The following is a 16,120-nucleotide window of genomic DNA, read 5'->3' as shown; positions in this document are numbered from 1 at the left end:
AAATGTCACCCTGAAACAAGCCCTTGAGGGGGGTGAAACAACCCTCAATTTAAAATCTTCCCCGGTCCACGATCTCGCTGTGCTGGCCATCGAAGCGCGCAGCTGCCGTCTGTGTTCCCTCTTTCGGGGCCGGCCAACTGCGGGTGGTACATGGCTTGGACTGAACGCATTGTTGCTCTCTTGGATTTGGTTAGTAGCTGGGGACTCTCTGGAGCGTTTCAGTTGTTTCTTGTAAAGAAAAATAAAATTATATGGAGAATGGAAAACTCAGAAAAGTGTACCGAAATGCTTTTAAGTTTTGGCAAAGTGAAGGTTTCTAAACAAGGGAGATGTGTAAACTGATGTCCATCTCTGAACAGGGCGACAAGCGGTGAGAAGTTACAACTCCGAAGCGCAGCTGTCCTCCTGTGACCTTTGCGGAGACTCCCAGGGCTGCGGTCGCTGCGAGAACGGAGCCTCGGCCTCCTTGTATCACTCTTCGGTCCTTTTTGTTTTCTGTTTCGTGCTTCTGTTCTCTTTGCAGCATCGGCTGTGATTCATTTTTTAAGGACTCCATGTAATACATTTCCAGAAGTCCCACGTGATTGTCTTATTTTCATAACCAAATATCGCTTCTGTTTTGAAAAATTTTTTTCTTTTTATGAAGTTGATGGGGATGGTGTACAATAGGTCCTAGTATGTATGTCTGCATAGATTTTTCTCCTGACTTCTGTGTGGAACAAAATTCAGAATCATTGCAGTTGTATAGCTTTATTTTCCCCCTCTTAAAATATTTTTGGTTTGTTTGGGGAGGTGTTGGTTTCTCCAGAATAAATGTGTTAGTTTAGATACATAATTCTTTTCATTTTCAGAAGAAATGAGGTTCCTAAGCATTATTAAACATCAGTCTTTCCTTTAATATTGATAACTCAGAAATAAAAGGCCAAAATGAGAGGCATAAGCATTTATTTGAGATAAAAAAGAATAGTTATTTGGAAAGCACAGATTCAGGCAGAAGCCCAAATAGTATTTGGATTAGGAGACAGAGACAAGACATATTTATGAGAAAGGGAAGGAAAACAATGACATCACTAGAAAGAAGGCACTTCTATTGATGCCCATAGATAACATAGTGATGTTATTTCTGAACAATGTTTTTAAGTTTCAGTCCGGTAGCCATGAGTCTGGTAGTCATAATAGCTGCTTTCTGGTTGTCCTTATAGACCCAATGTTGCTTTAGGCCCAGTCTGAAGATTATTTTGCCCTGTTTTAACATTCCAGAGATTTGAGGCATCAGACTTGCAGGGCAGTGCCCTGGGGTGGCAGCTCTGACTCCATTTTAAAGTATTAAAGATGAATTTCCTAGGACTTGCGAGAAGGAAACCTGAATGAGGAGCTTGCTCTGTTCCCTTTCCACATCCACCTTAACCTTACTGTCCACCCCCTCCCCCCTGTGGTCTTAGTGTGCCCTTTGTAATTGAATGTCACATCCCTCTTTTTAGAAGGTAGGGGGTGAATTTTTTTTTAGCAAAATGGTGTTTTTCCATTCCACATGAAACAACATACCTTTACTTTTCCTCTATTTTTCTTCTGGAAAGAAGAATGAGAGGGGGAATGTGTTTTCCTGTCCTTTGCTGGTGGGCTTGGAGCTTAAGGCCTGTACAGAAAACTGCCTAAAGGGGCCCTGGGTGCGCTGCTCTCCTCACTTCCTCAGCCCCACACTCGGGCTCTGTTCCAGGGGGAAGGTTGGAATGCATTGCAGTATGTGCCTTATGTGACCTAGACTAGAAGATCTTGGACCAGGAGGCACAACTTTGCTAGTAATGGGGATGATAAGTCAGGGGGATGACAAAATCCTGTGTAAGACACAGCAGACTGACCTCTCTGGTCTGAGAAAGAAGCTGAGGTTTGATGGGGACCAGAGAGTCTTGACGTGATGGCTGGCTGAGGTACTGTAGTGCATGCCCTGGGGTCCTGGGCAGCTCTTCTGGGCTCAGGTGTCTGGGTGTCAGACCGCCAGCTGTCCAGTGGATCGCACTGGACGTCTAATGCTCACTGCGAATCTTTAAGAAGGTCCTGAATTTTGAGCATCTGAATCTGGTTACCCTGCATTCTGAAGGATACTTACTATTCATTTATCTGGGTGAACATTGTAAAGGAAAATTCCTTTGTGTTTTCTTTTCTCATTTTCCTCTATTCTTTCTTTCTTCCTTCTTTCCTACTTCCCTTTTCTTCCTTTCTACTTTCCCTTCTAAATAGGTTAAAACATACTAGAAACATCAAAAACAAAGATCTTTTACTAAATCTAAGAATACTTTAATCTTACTCCCTGACTCCACGCATCTCTCTCTCTCAAGTGGACGTGGGAAAAATGATTGCTGGGGGCTCCAAGGAGCCTACATTACAATATTTTCAACTTTTTAAAAATAAATCTACCAAAGTATGCAAATACATCTTTTAAAAAGAATTTTATTTTTACTGATTTTAAGAAATTATAGTGTAGTGGATATTCATATATTGCTTATGAACATTTTGGATACCAAAGTAGAAATCACCAGCATTCAGTGTTTTAAAGCTTGAAATCTCTGTATGGAATAAAGATTCTCACAAGTGGTCTGTGGAGAGAAAGCAGTTAGATATCAAACAAAAATTTTTCTTGCATTTTTTTTCGAGAGGGGAAAAGTTCTGTCACACCTTTGGGCCACTCTGATCTAAAATAAGCACTTATGGTTGGGCCTCTGTATGGTGTGTTTGGCCTTCACACCCCAGGACTTTCTGAGAAATGAAAGTAACTTATAATGAAGCTGGTGATGGGGTGTTCGAAAAGATGCCTCCTCACCGGCCCTGTCCAGGGGGCCTCATGCTGACCATCAGCACTTTATATTCTTTGGTAAGTAATTGATACAGAACTTTCACTGTAGTATACTAGGAAACACTGGAATGGAATCTTTTTTAGACCATATTTCCTCATTTGAAAACCAGGACTCTATCACATTTTTGTGAAGTTCTCCAGATTTTCAGGTGAAAAACTCATCTTGTAAGTCATGTCTTTTTATTATAAATTTATTAAAAAGGAGGTGGAGAGGAGGAGGTGGAGAAAGAGGAGAAAGGGTGGGTTAGCTCTGCCTCATGGTACATGGGGCCGTGGTGGAGGGGCCTTCTCCTCTTTCTCCTCCATGTCTTAGAGAACTTGCCTGCTATACATCGTGGGTCTGGATGAAAAGTCCCTAAAAAGCCACCAAAATAGAAAAGGAGGACATGTAGTAGTAAAAATTGGTAGTATAGATTATTTTCTTCATGTGCTATGAGTAATAAAAACCCATTTTACCTGAAAGTTTGCTTATGCTGAAACTCTTCTATTCAGAATGCCATCAAATTCACTTATTGATAGGAACTAATATAAAGTCCCCCCTCCCCCCACTGACTGGGAGACTTATTAAGACATCAGCATATGTCACTTCGTTTTGACTGGACGATGGTTCCAGAGACTGAACGCTGGGAAAACTAGTGGCCAAAACAGTTCAAGAACAGCACAGTGCTTTTGTATTTGGTTTCACCATCTTACTACCTTCACATATAATTCTGGAAAAGAGTTAAAGCTTATTAAAATATTCAGGGTCAATGAAATATTTCCTTTTATTGTCCTCTTATGCTTTATGTTTTCTATATGTTCTAACAATATCTTTGGTTTACTATCTTGATTATAGTAAAATCTGAGGAGCATTGTGCTAATATAAAATCCAGATGCATAGCTATAATATCGCCTAACAGTTTGTTACTTATATGCAATACTATGTCTACATGCAGAAACTTTCAGAATTGTAGATAGCATAATTTTCCCTGACTCATTCTTTTCAGCCTGGGTATAGTTATTTTTTAAAGTTATATTTAACCCTAATTTCTGTTTATGTTAAATATAATTATAAATAGTCTGGCAATATAACACCTATTATCTTTATTTTGATGTAATTGATTTATTTCATTAGACATTTCTGACTGTCCTATGACATTTTTTAAAAATTGAAGCTACGAATTTTTTCTTTGCCACCTTTAAAAGAATTCATCTTGTTTTAACCTGTTGGCACGTAATCATCTTTGTAACAGCCTTACAAATAAAGTATAGCTCCAGTTTTTAATAATTTGATTTATTGAAGTTTAATATTGATTTCTATAAAACCATGTCATAAATAGCTCCTTGACAAGTTTTCTTAACATAGGGACAACACATACTTTGAGTTTGCCGAGTGTCCACTATAGGTCCAGGTGCCCCTGTGTATTTATTATTGGGTGCATCATTATTCTTGCATACTGTAAATCTGAGACACTTACAGTAAGTGGACTCACTCTTGGTTAAGCTTTAGAACTTTTGTATTCTCTAAATAGAAGCTTCTGTTAAATGGAAGAGCATATTCCTCATTACTCTTTGCTTTCAAATTATAGTAAAACATAGAATTTGTAAAACTTAAAATTTTTCTATCTTCTATTCAGATGATATTCATGTTAACATTAAATAAGTCACATTGGGAGTAATTTGAGGTGCAATTATTTTAGTCACGACATTGAATAGAAGTCTGTTACATGACTTCAGGAAACTGGATAGTGAATATGTGTTTTTAACTAAGTATGCGCCAGTGGGAGTAGGCTTGTTTCAAAATATTGCTAGTCAGTGCGTTGTTTCAGGTGCCTCACCAGACAACAGTGCTCCGTCGTGTCATTCCATAAAGTGTTGCCATTTTGACTCTGATTATGATTCTAACAGAGGAAAGCAGGTATTTCTTAAGTGATTTGTGAGTTTCTCACACCAAAGGCTGCTGACAGTGGGTGTCTATGTCTTTGCAATAGGGGTGATACTAATATATGTAGCTACATGTTTAAGAATAATTCTATCTCAAGTCATGAGGCCGCAGGTAACCCCTCTTCTGACCAATGTATTGAATCAGTGATAAAAGGCAGTTCCATGTTCCATTTGTAGATCTTTGTGATTTACCTTCGAGAGCTTCAATAAAACATGGCTCTACCCTGGTCCTTCAAGCCTTTATGTTTTGGATGTTTAGTAGGGTGCAGTTAATGTGGTAGAGTCGGTGTCTTTTGTACACAGGAAGGTTTATGAAATAGTGCTCATAAATTCCCTATTTTGAGAAACTGTTTTGCATATGAGACAAATACTGTTGAAACATTATTTTCTCAGAAACTAAAGCTTTACGTATTGATCAAGGTAATTCTGAAAGTTTAAATTTTAAATGTGTTGTTGATTGTACTCTATTATGTATTCAGCAAGAATCATGGTCTATCAATAAAACATTAAAATTCCCATCTGTTTCATATCAGTGTTCTTTTTATCTTAGCTTCAGTCATGCTCACAGCACACACCTCTACCTGAAGCTGTTTCATTGTGAGAAACGGGCCATCGTCGCCTGGTAGGTTAGAGGAGGTGCTGCTGTGTCAGGAGGGTGTGACCTGAGTGAGGGGAGGGAGGCTTCAGTATAAACCGCTTTCACTTCCCTCCTCGGTCTTTGCTTTGGTGGTGGAGTGGGTCTGTGGAGAGACAGTCGTATATACACATAAAAAATGTGAAGTGACAACTCCCTCAACTTCGGTATACTACATGGAAAGAAATAATTCACAGCTTGTGTACACAGGAACATGGAGACATGGATTGCGGCATCTGTGGTGTGGTACCAATGCTTCAGGTACATTTTCTTGATTTCTGTCCAGTGTTGTTTTTTTTAACACTTCTGCTATGAATTTTCCGAGTTTCTGCAAAATGCTAAGCTCAGGGATAGTATAATGTTTGTCAGTTGGGCGTGATTTTTGACCCCCAGGTGATCTTTGCAATGTCTGGAGATTGTTTTTGTTGTCGCAACTGGAGGTGGTGCTACTGGCATCTAGTAGGGTGAGGCCAAGGATGCTGTTACACACCCCACAATTAGCAGGACAGCCCACAGCAGAGAATGATCTGGCCTAAGGTATGGGTAGTGCTGAGGTTGCGAAACTCTAGCTGAATGCTCAGACTCTTGACCCACAGAAACTGTGAATTAAATGACACATTTTGTTTTGAACCACAAGTTTGTGGTTTGTTAGGCAGCAAGAGAAAACTAATACACAAGTTTAAAAAATTAATTCTGTTATACACAGCTAATTTATTCCTGTTACACCTGGTGTTGCCATCTTCTCTGTAGCTGAGGGGCCTGTGAACACTTTCGAATTAGCCCTGGCACCCAGCACGGCCTCCTCGGCTGCTGCCACTGAGTCACCACACCTAGGAGGAGCTGCGTTCTCCGGAGTCCTCGTTGCTCTGGAGCTGCACCGATTTCCACTCTGAAGTGGGGAGTCTTTCTCTCCCTGACTCCATGCTACACTTTATCCCTTGGGTAGAGTGGTTGGTGTTAGAATGAAGGATGTTAGAAGGTGGGGACGTTTGGCGGGTGAAACAATGTGGACGCTAACGTTTTTCTTCAAATTCTGAAAAGCTGCCACCTGCAAGTTCGTGTTGCAGAATCATTGCAGGTGGGAAGTTTTGGCACTCTACTAGGAGGAATCAGATAGAACTATTTCAGAAGGTAATGACTGCATGGTCCCTAGACTTATTTAGCAGAAGCTGATGATCATTAGGGGCTGACATTTTTAAAGTTGGTATCTTATGTTTGTTATCTTATCTTATCTTATCTTATCTTATCTTATCTTAACTTTGTTTTTGCACTGAGTGTTAAAAATGGTAGGGGTAAAAGGTTTTCTACTTCAGCTCCTGTTACACATTTAATTGTTGAAGTCCTACCAACCCTCAGGACCTCTGAACGTGACCCTATTTGGAAATGGGGTTGTTGCAGGTGTGATTAGTTAAATGAGGTCACACTAGGGGAGGATGGGCTGCTAATCCAGTAAGAATGGCTCCTTTTAAGATGATAAAATGCCCATGTGAAGACAGAGATGCAGAGGGAGAAAACCATGTGACCACAAAGGCAGAGACGATTTAGGCAGCTGCAAGCCAAGGAATGCCAGAGATTGCCAGCAAACCACCAGAAGCTGGAAAGAGGCAGGTGTCAGAGGCGAGCATGAGCTTGTTGAAACCTTGATTTCAGACATGTAGGCTGCAGAACTGCCAGGCAATGAATTTCTGTTGTTTTGAGCTACCCGATTTGTGGTACTTTCTTGTGGCAGCCGCAGAAACTAACACAGCTCTGCCATGTCACTAAAGCCCAGAGACACTGCGTGCCTCGCACAAGTTCCACAATGTTTTTCCCCTCCACAACTTCTTAGGAGCAAAATTGGGACTTCTGCCTGGTGGGTAGCAGGCACACAATAAACGTTATAGAATGAATAAATTCACCGCTTTACCTGGAGTTTAAGTTCTAGCATGTTGATAGCTTTCCCAGCTCCAGCTTCCTGTCCTGTGCACCTGGTGCTAATGCTAAGCCCCCACCATTTCCCCTCTACTCTCACCATGCCTGCTCCCATGCCTCCGCTCACAGCTGGGAGGACTGGAATTACCATCCACTGTAGGCAATTTACTCCGAGTGTGTGCGCGTGTTTTAAAATAATCCCTGTTGGGGCAGTGATGGCAAATAGAGTTCCTCTTGACTACCTCCTGAAATCATCTGATAACGACTGCCTGATGGGCTTCTGCCAGGGCTTCTGAGGCCACTTTGTGGACCCAGTGGGAGCAAAGCTGGAACCAGCTGTGAATATCTGCATGGGTGAGGCAGGGCCCCATGGTGGTGCAGGAGCGGGGAATTTGCCATGCCTGACTTAAGTCTGCCAGGCACAATTTAGTATTTTGTTATATTAGCTTGCACTATGAACTAATTGCTGTTATTGTTGTTGGTCCTGATTCACTTACCATATTCTAAGCCTACAGTTACTAAATTTTCTGCGTTATATCATAGACTCTCTTTCTTGTATCTGATATCTATCATCTATTCCTATCATTTATTTATATATCTCTATCTCCATATTTAAGATAAATACTATCTGACTAATGTACCTAGTGTATTATGTAGGGTCCAAACTATATATTTATACATAATAAAAATAAAAAATAATAAAATCAATGCTTTAAGGGTCCTGGCAATCTAAACAAATGAGAACAATTTTTTTCTTAAAGGGTTTGATTTCCCAGTTTTAGTTTTTTTTTCTCTATACATTTCCATACATTTTATTTTCTTAGGAACTGGTTAAAAGATATGAAGGAACAGGAGAAATTATTAGGGCATATAAGATAATTTGGTAAGTTGGTAAGTAAAAAAAGCTCATGGTTTGAAGGTGGCTCTTTTTCCCTTTCATTTGAAAGAAGCACACTAGCAAGGATACTTTCTCTGTTCTTGGGAAATTCAGCCTAGGTTTGTGTCCTTTTGTTTCAGTAGCTTCTGAGAGTTCTATGCTCACTTCTAATATTGCCCCTTTCCTTAAGTTTTCCTATACTTTGCTTATCAAAAGCAATGAGAAGCAGGTTTTTGAAGGGCAGGATCATACTTCAGTTTTACATTTTCAGTATCTGTAGAGTTTGACATAGAGTAGATACTTAATCTGGTAGATTAAAAAATTAAAATTAAAAAATATATTTTATATATTTTATTATGCTATTACAGTTGACCCAGTTTTTTCCTCTTTGCCCCTCCCTGCCTGGTACCCCCGTTTCATCCAGTAATGCACCCTTCTTTAGTTCATGTCCATGGCTCATGCGTATAAGTTCTTTAGCTTCTCCATTTCCTATACTGTTCTTAACCTCCTCCTGTGTATTTGGTACCTTCCAGTTTGTACTTCTTAACCCCTGTACCCCTCCCCCTCCCAGATGATCCCCCTCCAAATGATCATCATATCTATGATTCTGTTCCTCATCCCCTTGTTTGCTTTGCTTTTTAGATTCAGTTGTTGATTGATGTGCATTTGTGGACATTTTAATGTTCATAGTTTTGATCTTTTTCTTATATAGTTCCATTTAATATTCCATATAATAATGTCTTGGTGATGGTAAACTCCTTTAGTTTTACCTTCTCAGGGAAGCACTTTATGTGTCCTTCAATTCTAAATGATAGCTTTGGTTGGATAGAGTAATCTAGGTTGTAGGTCCTTGCTTTTCATTATTTTGAATACTTCTTGCCAGTCCCTTCTAGGCTGCAGTTTCTTTTGAGAAGTCAGCTGATGATCTCATGGGAACTCCTTTGTAGGTAACTCTCTGTGTTTCTCTTGTTGCTTTTAAGATTCTCTCTTGGGCCCTGGCTGGTGTAGCTCAGTGGATTGAGCATGGGCCTGTGAACTAGAGAATCGCGGTTCCATTCCCAGTCAGGGCACATGCCTGAGTTGCAGGCCAGTTCCCTGCAGGCCAACTCCCAGCAGGGGACGCACAAAAGGCAACCATACATTGATGTTTCTCCCCTCTCCCCTTCCCCTCTAAAGGTAAATAAATAAATAAAATCTTAAAAAAAAAGATTCTCTCTTTATCTTTAACCTTTGGTATTTTAATTATGATGTGTCTTGGTGTGGTCCTCTTTGGGCCAAACTTGTATGAGACTCTCTGTGTTTCCTGGACTTGTATGTTCATTTCCTTCACCAAATTAGGGACGTTTTCTTTCATTATTTTTTCAAATAAATTTTCAATTTCTCACTCTTCCTCTTCTCCTAGAACCCTAATAATTTGGATGTTGGTACATTTGGAGATGTCCCAAAGGCTCCTTTGTTTATCTTCATTTCTTAAAAATTCTTTTTTCTTCTTCTTGTTCTGATTGAATGCTTTTTTCTTCCTTCTGTTTCATATCATTGATCTGATTCTCAGCTTCATCCCCTCCACTGTTGGTTCCTGTAGATTTTTCTTTATTTTATTTAATGCAGCCTTCATTTTTGCCTGGGTCTTTTTCATGCTGTTGTAGTACCTAGTGAGTTCTTTGAGCATCCTGATAACCAGTGTTTTGAACCCTGTAGCTGATAGGGTGCTCATCTCCATTTCATTTAGCTCTTTTCCTGGAGTTTTCATTCTATTCTTTCATTTGGGCCATATTTCTTTTTTCCTCAATTTGGCAGCCTCCCTGTGTTTATTTCTGTGTATTAGATAGAGCTGCTTTGACTCACTATCTTAGTAGCCTAGTCTGTTGTAGCAAAGTACACCTCTAAATTGTGTGAGGCAGGGTCTTAGGTAATCTCCCGGGCAAGGCAATCTGTTTCACTGCCTTGTGGCTCTCTTTGGGGGAGAGGTGGGAGATGGGACAGTGTCGCTGTCTGGCCTCTGGAGGTTTGCCTGGGAGGAAGCTGCCCCTGGGCACTCACCCCATTGCCTGTCACTTCACTTTCTCTGTATATACCATCTGTGCACTTCCAGCTACTGACCTGGTGATGAATCCCAGAGGGGGTGGGTCTGTGTAGGGCCTGAGAGCTTTGTGGGCCTTTTAAGAGGAGTCTCCTGGGACTCTTGCAGTTTATTCTACTGCACCAACGCCCACTGGTTTTTATAGCAGAAGTTATGGAGACTTATCTTCCTGGTGCTTGAACCCTGGGCTTGGTGGTCTGATCTGGGACTGGGATCCCTTGCTCCTAAGGTATCGCTCCCAATTCTATCCACCACACGTGAATGTGAGGCTGTCCATTCCACTGCCTCTCCATGCCACTCCGTGTCTCTGTGCCTCTCTGCTCCTCTGCCCCTCCTACCTGTCTGGATGAATGTGGCTTCTTTAAATCGTTGGTTGTTGGACTTCCATACAGCTTGATTTTCTGATGAATCTGGGATATTTGTTTTGTAGTGTAGTTGTAATTTTTGCTGTAGTTGTGAGAGGAGTGAAGCATGCTTATCTATGCCTCTATCTTCTCACCTGTTTTGGAGTTCGCATTCTGAAGGTGCTGCTACACTATGGGCCAGGTCAGCCCTGGGACATGTTCCTTGGGGGAGGGCCTGACTCTCCTGTGCTCCGCAGCTCCTGCCCTGAACTCTTGGAATCCTCGGGGACTGGAGCTCCTCCTGGCCTGCTCAGCTACCACTTTCTAGACTCACCCTCATGCCCTGCTGCTCGCCGCTGTCTGCAAGTTGAGCAGCAGCCCTGTGGCCCTAAGTTGCACCATGACCCAGAGTGCCCCAAATTAAATGTTCTTTGGCATGAAAAGAATATTTATTTTTTAGGCCATTGCCGGGTTCCCTTCAGAGCTTCAGTTAGTTTATTTAGATGCTAAATGTTCTGTCTGTTCACCAATCCCAACATATGTTGTTGGTTCCCCACCACCTTGTCATTCTCGAACACCAGCTGGGTGTCCACAATTCAATTCCATTTTGGTACAGTTTACCTGGAGATGGCATCAGATCCCACAGGTTAAGGGTTCAGTCCTACGGGACTACCCACCCCACTTCCATCTCACTTCAGACCCCAGTCAGGAGCCCAGGTTGTTACCTATTACTTCTGACTGACTGGCTATAAATCAGAGGTTCTCAAGGCCCCTGCTTGGATTAGATCAATTTGCTAGAGCAACTCACAGAACTCAGGAAACTATATATTACTGGCGTGTTATGAAAGGAAATAACTTAGGAGCCGTCAGATGTAGGAGGGTTAGAGGTCAAGATATGGGGAACATGTGTGGACGTGAGCCACTTCTCCAGGTGAGCCACTTCTGTACCTCCATGGAGTCGCCAACCTGAAACCCCTCTGAACCTTCTCTTTTCAGGTTTTGACGGAGGCTTCATTACATAGGCATGACTGATTAAATCATTGGCCGTAGGTGATGGAACTCCGTCTTCAGTCGCTCTTCTTAGTGGGGCTCTTACTTCCAATCCCGCAATCATGTTGTTGGCTCCATTAGCAATGCTGCCCCTCTTCAGGTGCTTTCCAAATGTCACCTCATTAACATAACAAAAGACACATTTGTTGCTCTCATCACTTAGGAAACTCCAAGGGTTTTGGGAGCTGTGAGCCAGGAACCATGGATGAAGACCAAGTATACATAAGAAATACATTTAGTAAGCAGAGGGGAGGGGGAAAGGGAAAATGGAAGAAAAAAGGAGAATGACTGTCAAGGAACATGTATAAAGGACCCATGAACGAAGCCAAAGGCAGTAGGTTTGAGGGCGGGAGGTGGGGATGGGTGGGGCAGGGGGTGCCATGGTGGGGAGAAAATTGAGGCAACTGTACTTGAGTAATAATAATACAAAGTATTTGTTAAAAGAAATAAAAAGCTTGCATATAAAAAACAGGTAAAAGTATCAAAAAAAAAAAAAGAAATATATTTTGGTTATCTAAATGACCAAATACACTTTTTTCTTATAAATGACAGTATTGCAAATATTAATTACAAGGAACAGTGTAATATCACATGAATGCTTAATCTTTCACAGCACCTAAAAGTACTTTTAACACTGTAGACATTCAGAAATACTTAACTAAATAATAGAATTTTAAAGTATCTGCAGTTAAGAACATTTCTACATGAATAAATTTAAAAACACATGACTAGAAATAGAGGAAGGGGGAAAGGGTGGAAAGAAAAAAATGCAGAAGGTAGAGAAATACGAAATAGTTCTAAGCATCAACATTACATGACTTACTAAATTTTAGTTCTGGGGGTTTGGAGAATTTCAGCTGATTCCAAAACACTATACCTATTTAATTCATGTATTTTTAGTGCTAAATAAAAATGTAATCTTATTTCATAGAGTTATAAGTTAATGCAGCTGTCTGTGTGGCTACACTTTCTAGTTTCTTGCTGCCCTTGTCTAAGTCTGCAGGAGAAAGAAGATTTTGATTTTTCTTAGTTTTAACTATTTTTGGTAATAAATGCGCTTTTGGTTACTGAATGTACTTTTGGAGTATTAAATTAGTTATAAAATAAGTGAGACCATGAAACAATAGTAATCTGACTACTTAATAGGAGAATTTTTAAAATCTTAAAAGCTTTCATATATTAAAAACTCCATTCCTGTCAGTTATGACCACCTCTTCTCCTTTCCCAGCCAAATTTTTAATAAGATTTTCTATATTATCCACATTTTTTCACTTCTCATCTATTCTTGAGACCACTGGAGCCTGAACCCACTTTATCGAAGACACTCTGAAGATGGTGATCAGCCCTCTTCTTCTCTGCATCCGAAGGGCAGTGTCCTTCCTCCTTTCCTTGACATTGCAGTGGCCTTCAACACTGCTGACCTCCTTCTTTCCTGAACCTCTGTTTTCCTTTGCCTGTCTGTCAGGTGTATTGTCTCAGTCTCCTTTGAATTCTCATCTCCATTTATATTTGAAATGCAAACTTGAGGTACTTGGAGGTATTCATCAACAAGATTGGAGGATAGATCAGATGTAGAAATTGAGGAAGAGTCAAAAAGTTTGGCCTTAGCAAGTAGGTGATGGGGGAGAAACTTTTATTGAGATGAAGAGGAAAGACTAGAGAAAGACGAAGTGTGTTTGTGTTTAACAAGGATTTCGTTTGGGTCATTTTACCTCATTTCATTCTTTGTGAAGAACAGCATATAGTTTCGACCCTCAAGTAATCTGGTAATGTGAAAAATAACAATATATTACCTAATTATTCCTACCCAATTTATTTATTTAGTGATTTATTTTGCAATCTAGAGGAATTTCAAAAAACCCAGAGGCACTTATATTTTAAAAAATTATTGGTGTTAAGCTTGGGATTTGATTTTAAAACATTTTTACTTTGTAATATTTATAGACTCATAATAAGTTGTAAAATAGCACAGAAGTACTCTGTGCCCTGCAACCAGCTTCCCCAGTGGCGACACCTTAATTACAACAGTGCACTGTGGCACCCACAGACCTTACTTCGTTTTCACGATCTTTTTACATGCATTCATTTGCTTATGTCTTTGTGTATAATTTTAGGATATTTTCTCACAGTGCCATGGTCTGAATGTGCCCCCACAAAATTCACATGTTGAAACCTAACCCCTAAGGTGATGTATCAGAAAGTCGGGTCTTTGGGAAGTGATTAGATCACTTGGGCAAAGCCCTTGCCAATGGGATCAGTGCTCTTATCAAAGAGGCTCCAGAGAGCTCCCTCGCCTGTCTGAGGTGACCGGGCAACTTTGCCAGCCTATGAACCAGGAGGCCGGCCCTCACCAGACCTCTGCACGGAACTCCCAGCTTTCCCAGCTGTGAAAAGTAAGTGTCTGTCGTTGTTAAGCCGTACAATCTATCCTATTTTGGGAGAGTAGTCCAAATTGAGTAAAACAGATTTTGAATAATGACGATCACAACCAAAAGTGTCAGTACTAGAGGATTTATATTAAATATAGTGATATGTATGTTGAATTTTAAGAGGATATACCATTCTGAGCTTTCCAAATCTTTAGCCCAGCACATTCATGTTCTTTTCTCAGAATATTTCTCTCTAGGAGTTTTCCAGACAAAACATTTTGGGTAAAGCGGTTGCATATTAAATAGACAATGTTAAGTTCTAAAATAATCATGACATTTTATCACACAATCCATTGTTTATTAAGTTGATTTTACGGTTTATAGGAGGCATAAAATATAATAGATTTGCTCTGTGATGGAAATATAACAACCCAATATTCCTAATGACAAAAAAGTCCAGTCTAGAGAACCGGAGAGTAGAGTGGGGATTGCCAGGGGCTGGAGGTGGGGAGCATGGGGGGTGCTGGTCAGAGGCACAACCCTTCCGTTACAGGGTAGATAAGTTCTGGGCATCACTATAGTTGATAATGTTATATGCTTGAAGTTTGCTAAAAGAGTACATCTTGGGTGTTCTCACCACACCGAAGAAAGAAAGGTGACTATGTGAAGCGATGAGTATATTTACTTAATTGTGGTAATCATTTCATAATATATACCTAGATCAGATCATCACATTGTATACCTGAAATATATGGAATTTTTATTTGTCAATGCGTCAATAAAACCGGGGAAAAAATCACATAAAAGTATCTGCCACTGGGGGGCAGAAGAGGATTAGAGCAAAGAAAACTTCCCGTAAATTATTGCCTGATTCAAAAATTCCTGTTGTGTACTAAAAATGAAATGAGATCTGAGAGTTTTTCCTCTTTTCTGTGAAAACGGATAATAAGGTTGTTAAAATACTCTACTTACTCCTATTACCATATGCTCTTTAGCATGCATTCTTATCTTCATTGTATGCAATTTAGACTTATTAATTTGTTATTTTCAGAGTAAAAAGCATACCCAAAGTGGGAGCTGCTTTTTAATTTAATAAAAGTAAATCTTGATTTTCAAAACCCAAGAGGTTATTAGTCTTTGTACAGCTTAGAAAGTGATCTTGTTGCCACATTCTACTGACATTCTCTAGCCAGTTTTGGTCAGGGAATAAGTTAAGGCAAGTAAAATCTGACCTAGAATTCATGGAATTTTAATCTCCTAATGGATTCAGAGAGTCTCCATAAATCCTCTAACATGTATTTATTACCACCTTTCCCCCACCCCTACTTTTGTTTTGTGCTTCAAGTACTTTCTTTCCTCCTAATGCTTTTATTTTTAAATTTATAAATACTGCTTGAAAAGAACAAATATAACTGAAAAGATAGCAAAATGTACTTGTTAGTGCTTTGGTTGCCTGGCTTGCTTCTCAGAGGCTGTCTTCACTGTACATCACCAGCCTCCCCTCTGTACTTTTTATAGTGAACTAAATTATTTGAATAAAAATGTTTTATGAGAATCCAGGAGACTCTTCTCATATGGAAGGACTATGTAGAAAGTTTCTAACAGACAAGTACATTACTGCATTTGATACCACTACGAAGGGAACCTACCCTCAAGGGGCCCTGTTGTTCTCTTCTTCTCTTCCCGAAAGTGAATGCTTATTTGTGATATAGTTTTGCTGGTGAGGAAGATCCTCAGATGGGGGAGGCATTTCCCTGAAAGTGGCAGTGATTCTGGAAGGGGGAGGTGGATAATCTGGGGAAATTGTGGGTCCTTAGACAGGAAAATGGAAATCAGGAGGTGGAGGAGGGAACACTTGCCCTTCTCTGGATGGTTTCCTGTGTGTTTGAACGTTGGGGTATGTAGACGTTATTGAGGAAGAAGGGGAGGGGATGGTGAGATCAGTGAATTGTACCACATGAATTGATTATCTAGTTACCCGCTTATTCTTTCTCCTACCTCTTAGATCTTAGTGGTTTTTAAATGTTTTGGCCCTTTGCAGTTTTACAGAAGGGAATTTCAGGAAGAGTTGAAATTACTAG

At 40.2% G+C, this 16,120-nt stretch overlaps 1 protein-coding gene across 1 annotated transcript in view; it reads left to right on the top strand.

Moving 5' to 3' along the window:
* The window catches only part of CD109 (CD109 molecule), a 119,838-nt gene extending 114,539 nt beyond the window's left edge, over nucleotides 1-5,299 (top strand). Inside the window, exon 34 of the mRNA XM_037034310.1 lies at nucleotides 360-5,299. Within this exon, the coding sequence (XP_036890205.1) occupies nucleotides 360-535 (176 nt within the window). The 3' untranslated portion in view covers nucleotides 536-5,299. The remainder of the gene's footprint in view (nucleotides 1-359) is intronic.
* Nucleotides 5,300-16,120: the final 10,821 nt, after the last annotated feature.

Source organism: Sturnira hondurensis, unplaced genomic scaffold (assembly GCF_014824575.4).
Source record: "Sturnira hondurensis isolate 20B ecotype Veracruz unplaced genomic scaffold, ASM1482457v3 Scaffold0022136, whole genome shotgun sequence".
NCBI classification, from domain to species: domain Eukaryota; kingdom Metazoa; phylum Chordata; class Mammalia; order Chiroptera; family Phyllostomidae; genus Sturnira; species Sturnira hondurensis.
The sequence above is the reverse complement of the archived record's forward strand: the minus strand, read 5'-3'. Positions and strand labels throughout refer to the sequence as shown.